This window comes from Natrix helvetica (assembly GCF_964273705.1).
Source record: "Natrix helvetica genome assembly, chromosome: 1".
In the NCBI taxonomy this organism is placed as follows: domain Eukaryota; kingdom Metazoa; phylum Chordata; class Lepidosauria; order Squamata; family Natricidae; genus Natrix; species Natrix helvetica.
Genome location: NC_138548.1, coordinates 76,438,814 through 76,445,181, shown reverse-complemented (window position 1 = coordinate 76,445,181; position 6,368 = coordinate 76,438,814). Strand labels below are relative to the sequence as shown.

General features: G+C 44.1%; 1 protein-coding gene across 2 annotated transcripts in view; it reads left to right on the top strand.

Moving 5' to 3' along the window:
• The first annotated feature begins 913 nt into the window (after positions 1-913).
• GALNT16 (polypeptide N-acetylgalactosaminyltransferase 16) overlaps positions 914-6,368 on the top strand; it is a 193,068-nt gene continuing 187,613 nt past the window's right edge. Inside the window, exon 1 of one of the 2 annotated variants that reach the window (XM_081937754.1) lies at positions 914-1,271. In XM_081937754.1, coding sequence (XP_081793880.1) covers positions 1,074-1,271 — 198 coding nt within the window. In that variant the 5' untranslated portion in view covers positions 914-1,073. The remainder of the gene's footprint in view (positions 1,272-6,368) is intronic. The other variant, XM_081937755.1, reaches the window with a different exon arrangement.

Below are 6,368 nucleotides of genomic sequence, written 5' to 3'. Positions count from 1 at the left end.
TTACCTTAAGGACATTCAGGATTGAAATTCAACAGCACCTGTCAGTAAAGATCCTGAATTTAAATTAGCCTGTAAACATCCCCCCTTTCTCCATTCAAAGAGGTTTTTGTTACACTGATGGGAATTCAATCTTTGAATATTACCGACTGCTGGATTCTGGGGCTGCAGGATTACATCCAAAGTATGATGGCAAGAGATTGTGCATCCTTTGTAAGCAGAAGTCAAATATTCCACCTCCCCGCCCCCAATTGCTCCTGCTTTCAGTGTCCCTGTTTTTGAATACTTTGGGTTAACAAGGGTAAGCTTTTCTTTTTCTCTAGGGAACAATTGGCTTGTCCCAAAGCTCACCATGATCGGAACTGCATCTTGGCCCCCTCTTGGCATCCGACACATTTGATATCAACTGTGGGCAAATTACAATGGTGGCTTTAAGAATGAGCCCACCAGCAGCGGCACTCGAGCGTGAGAGATGACTTTCCACGGCAGCCTTTAACAGCACTCGCTGCTGCTTTAGGAGAATTTAAGAGGGCATCACAATATACAACCCTCCCCCCCTCTCCAAGTCTTTTCAAAAACCGTGAGATGAAAGCCTATCCAGCCTTCTCATCCTCTATATTGCCCCCAACAGGATGAAAAACAGGAAGGCGATAACACAACCGTCCGTGCTTGTTTGAGCGATCAGGGCTGCGCGCGATAAACTGGTCCCGGGGACCGACCCAGATTGGATCCTGCAAGCGCTTGGATGGCTGAGTAGTCCAAGGGGTGAGCAGATATTCGTAGGTCTCATCGAAGGCGTTAGGACCCGGAAGACCTGCCTCCCGCTCTCTTCCTCTCGGTCTTCCTCGGTCTCTCTCTCTCACTCTCTTTTTCGCTCTGCGGGACTCAGCCGGGAGACGAGAGCGCCTACAAACAGCTGTGACCGCTCGAGCCAGCCAAACAGGGAGGGAGGGAGGGAGAGAGACTCGGGTGTCACCATTTACCCATCGCTCTCGCTCTCTTCTCTCCTCGCCTCCCCGAGAGCTGAACCTCTTTTCAGCTGACTCGGAGCTCCCAGGCAGCCCGGAGGTCCCGCAATGAGGCGGATCCGGGCTAATGCCATTGCGATCCTGACCGTAGCCTGGATCCTGGGCACTTTCTATTACTTGTGGCAGGACAGCAAGCCTCATTCGGCCGCCTCCAGCCGGTCTCCCAGCAGCGGCGGCGTGAAGAGCGGGCAGAGAAGCTCCGGCAAAGTCGAGCTCCACAAAGAAGAGAGGACTGTCCCCCTTCTCGTAAGTGCGGCTTTGCCCCCCCTCCCCCTCCCCTTGGGCTCCCGGAGACCGGTGCCCGCGATGGGTTGGCCATTCCCACGGCTGCCTTGCTGCAGAAGCAGATGCTGCGCGGGCGTGGGGAGGGCGGCGTGGGGGGGAGGAAGGAAGTGCGTGGAGGTGTGGAAGCGTCGGCCGAGTTTGCGGGGAGGTTGGCCGAGGGGATGCTGCTGGCGAGGAGGAAGAGATGGAGTGGCAAAACGGTGGAGGGGGGGTGGAGGGGGGGGCAGCGTAGCTCGTGCCCGGGTCTTGCTGTATTTATTCCAGCATTTTTTCCCGGTAACCATGGCAGCATTTACAACTGGGGATGAGCTACGAAGTGATGGGGATGGCGAGGGAGAAGCGGGAGGGGGGGGGTGTGAAGGAGTCCCGCGCCGCGCCGAAGTCTTGCGACTGTTGTTGCTCGAGTTCTCGGCACCAGGCTTGGGAACCGGCGTGTGTGTGTGGGGGGGGGGGGGCGGGGGGATGGGATGAAGCCGCCTCGGAGGGAGAAGCGGGCTGGCATTCGCGAGGTAGCTTGTCAGCGACATCAAGAGATGCGGTTTGCAGAGCGAGAGGAGGAGAATAAGGATGGAACACACGGGTGGGATCAGATTGAAAGACGGTGGGGGGCGAGGCGGGGGGCGGCGGCTAGAGTGGAAAAAGGTCCTGGTGTCCCAAGATGTGATGGGGTCTGGCCAGAAACCTTTTTCCCGAGGGGAGGCATCGTCCTGGTTTCTGCACACTTCCGAGACCGCCACACAGGAAATTGGCAAGATCTGAATGATCGCTGAAGCTGTGGGATGTGAAAAGAGGAGTTAATTAGGCGGTAGCTTTGCAAATTGCGATTCCAGATGTGAGCCTTCTCCAGCGATGCAGGGGCAGAGGGCTTATGTACCTCAAAGTTCATCTAGTTGTACCCGGGATCTTTATTTCCAAGGCATTCAGCGCTCGCATTTTGTAGTGGGGAAACAATATACTTCTTCCAAATCAATCCAAAGGACATTAGTATTTACTCTTCAAAAGAGAGTCCGAGCAAAAATAGATTTAAGATTCAGATAGATTTATACCAATAAGGAGGACGGGGGTGGGGGTGGGGGGGAGTAAGTAGGAGAGTTGCATTTCTTTTCTTTCTTTTCTTAAAACACATGAATTGGGACTTAAAAGATTTCTCAGGCCAGCAGAGGGTTTCAGAGTGAGCAAGCTTTATAGACCTTGTTGCTTGCAAATGAGTGAATTATTGCCTTCCTCTTTCTCAAATCCTCAGCACAGGTTCAATTTCTCTAACATCACCAGTTTGCAGGGAGCTGGGTGTGTGGGGAGAAGAACAGACGAAGGAAAGATTTTTCCCAGCCATTGAAGAGCTGGGGCAATAATATGAATTAATGGCAAAACTGGTTCATTGCGTAATACGAGACATTCAGATTTACTCAAAACACCATCAATTCATCTACATTTAGCTGATTACACAGCCCTGACTGCTTCCCTGGCAAATATACATAGATTTTTCATTAATCACATATTGAATAGAGAGGCTGTGCTCATCTGAGAGTTAAAACAATACTCGAATATTCTTGGTTATGACTAAAGGGGGCATAAGGACCGCAGACACACAAGTAAGTCTGTCCCCACATTTAAAGTAGTTGCTAGCTGACAGCTCGCCATTTCTGGATCCCCTCTGTTTTGGAGGGGCCTCTGAATCCTCTGCAAAGGCTGCACTCTGCTCCACCATAATGCTGTTGCAACAAGAGGGCACTTCTATTTTGGGCTTGGGAAAATTATGAGAATCTTTCATCTCTGTTAGAGATGCAGGCTTTCTTTTTCATAGAGATCCGCTTCTTCAGATACCCTAATCAAAGTAATCTGTTCACTAAAATTACCAGAACATCATTGGAATGACCTGGCTAAAAGCACTTTAGAAATTGTATCCCATTTTCAGTGGATCAATTTGCTACCTAAATGCAGTGATTAAAATAGTGACAGGCAATGGGTCTTAAAAGCAAAATCACTGTAGATCAGCAGCTTGGGATCATAATCTTGTTAGTGATGGACATGGTACTGTCTACTCTCTGTGCTTTGTGTAATAAACTATATATAGCATACTTTTCCTAGGTGTTTCAATGAGTTGTGCTGTACTTGCATTATGTAATGGAAAAATTGCAGTATATCATTTTCCTCCCATAACTATTATACTGGGGGCACCCATTGGATGGGGGGGAGGGGCTGTCAACCGGATCAAAATGATGATTAGGCAATGAAAGCCCATCCCTTTTATGCACACATTGCATGCTTGTAAGAAGAGGTGGAACTACACCCACCCCCAACATTCCTATTAACAGAACCATCTACCCAGAAATTATACAGGTAGTTCTCAACTTACAGCCATTCATTCAGCCACCATTCAAAGTTACAATGGTATGAAAAAGGTGAGTTACAACAAATCCTTGCACTTACAACTGTCACAGCATCCACCAGGTCATGTGATCAAAATTCTGTTACCAATTGTGGTTGTTAGTCAAGGATTACCTGTATACACTAGTGTTATATGAATTTTCAAAGGAGAATTTAGTTTAGCTTACTTATTTCTATGGGACAAAAATGTAGGGGATGTGGCATTTTCTTAGACTCAGTACTAGCCTGTAGTAATTATTTTGTATTTTCAGATCAACACATATTTGTACATATATATTTTTTCATTCTGATGTCTATAATTAATATTTGTAATTTTGAAGGATGAAATTTAGGGAAAATGATTATATGATTATTAGTATTATATAGAATGCACAAAAGTATGTGATTTAGTTTCAAACTAATCTGATTTCACAGTATTCAGAAAAATTGATTCATAGAATTTATATTATTATTAATTTTAAAAACCACATCTAATCTGAACCCATTCCCTCACTTCTTTGCCTTCTGCCTTCACATTGTTCCTTTGCTACAGTGTTTCTTAACCTTGGCCATTTTAAGATGTCTGGACTTCAACTCCCAGAATTCTCTGGGGGAATTCTAGGAGTTGAAGACCAGCACATCTTAAAATGGCCAAGGTTGAGAAACACTACTTTAGTTAGAATTTGTTCTAGCAGAGCCGTCATGTCTGAGTGCTGCTGGCCTTCAATCTTGCCTTGCACATAAATACGTTGACCTAGTGGGACAAATGCCTTTTCTTTCTTCATTGTGGTCTTCTTCATTATTTCTCAATGGAGCCATCAGTCACTTTATTTAATTGAAATAAATACATATTATGTTTAAGGTGAAGATACATGATTTTTATCTTTTTTGTTTTTCTGGGTAGCTGATTAGTTTTGGATGCTTTTTCCAGAGCCTATGTAGTATGATTGCCACAATACAGATTGCCCTTGCAAGCATCAAGCTACTCAAAAGTCATATCCCTGTTGCTGTGCCCTCAAACAGTTGTGCTTCTACTGATTCTGGGAGTGCACAGAATAGTTAATGGGGTTACACTGAGATGTAATGGAAATAACAACACAACCTTTGCCGGCAGTAGTGCTGCTACCTTGCTTGAAGTGGAGGAGAAGGGAAATAGATCAGCTTAATAGCTGGAACTGAAAATGTGTTAGATTCAAACTGGGAACTCTTATAGGCCAAGTCAAATAAAGAAACCATGCTTTGTGAAAGAGAAGGACACTATGGAACACACACTCATAACATTGCAGTCTAAAATTTGCAAAGCTGCATGAGAGTTAAAATGGGCTTTTGCACTTTTTAAAAGGCAAACTCCAGGCTAAAAGGCCTTCCTGGCATTAGCGGTGAAATTATCCCTTAACACTCAAACCTGGTAAATTACCGTAAATTGGGTAAAAGTGGTCTTTGTTTGCCTGACTTGCAAACCCAATCACAACAGAGACATTCTAATTGATTTTAAATTCACCTACATGGGGTAAAAAGGACTTCCTGATAAGCAGTTTTGGATAATGAGGGAAAAGTTTGGGAAGCACTGCCTTAACGTTTCAAGAAAAAGAAATTAAGCTGGATGAAGTGAAGCAGTGAAGGCCAAAGAATAATCAGATAAGCATGAACTTAACCATTTTTAAAAAAAATAAATTTTCTGGCAATGTTCTTTGGAAAATGGAACGAATAAATCAAACTCCGGAACAGAAGCACGGCTGTGTTTGATAAGTGTAAAAGAACAAATGTATTTAATGGGGAATAAGCTGCTTAAGTACGATTTCTTAGATTCTGTAATTTGGATGGTAGGTGGGAAAGTGTCCTTGTTTCAAAACCTTATTTCAAACTGAACATGGTCAGATCAGGAAATGATTAAGGGGAAACCCTTATTTAGCTTGTAGACAAGGAGACTTTAGATACTGTTCTCATTCAGAAAAACTATCCAAAGCTGATTGTTCTAGAAAGCAAGCATGCTTTTACTATGTTAGAGGATGTTGCAGCTAGAATTGCTTCCCTTGGTGGGTCAAAAGCTACGAAACTGTTTGGTTGTGTGTTTGGTATGTGTATCTGTGTGTGCTTTGTTCTTTTATTTCTATTTTACTTCCATAATCTTGTAAGTTACTTAGAAGCTTTTCAAATTCAGAGTCTCATACACTACAGAAACAAACAAACAAAAAAAAAAAAACCATGTCATTTAAATATTGAAATGACATACTCAACTTACAACACAATTGTTGCCCAGTGAGACATTTGTTCAGTGAATTTTGCCCCATTTTACAACCTTTCTTGCCACATCTAAGTGAATCACTGCAGTTGTTAAATTAGGAACAGGGTTGTTAAGTGAATCTGTCTTCCCCATTGACTTTGTTTGTCAGAAGGTCACAACAAGTGATCAAATGACCTCGGGACCCTGCAACCGTCATAAATATGAGTCAGTCATAAATATGAGTCAGTTGTCAAGCATCCAGATTTTAACCATGGGGACGCTGCAATGGTCGTGAGGGTGAAACACCGTGGTAAGTTCCTTTTTTCAGTTCTGTTGTAGCTTTGAATAGTCACTACACAAACTATCGTAAGTCGAGCAGTACCTGTATTTGTTTGGTTTAAATATTAAAACAAAATAGCAGTTACCCCTATTTAAAATAAAATAGCCTATTTTGCCAACCTGTTGTA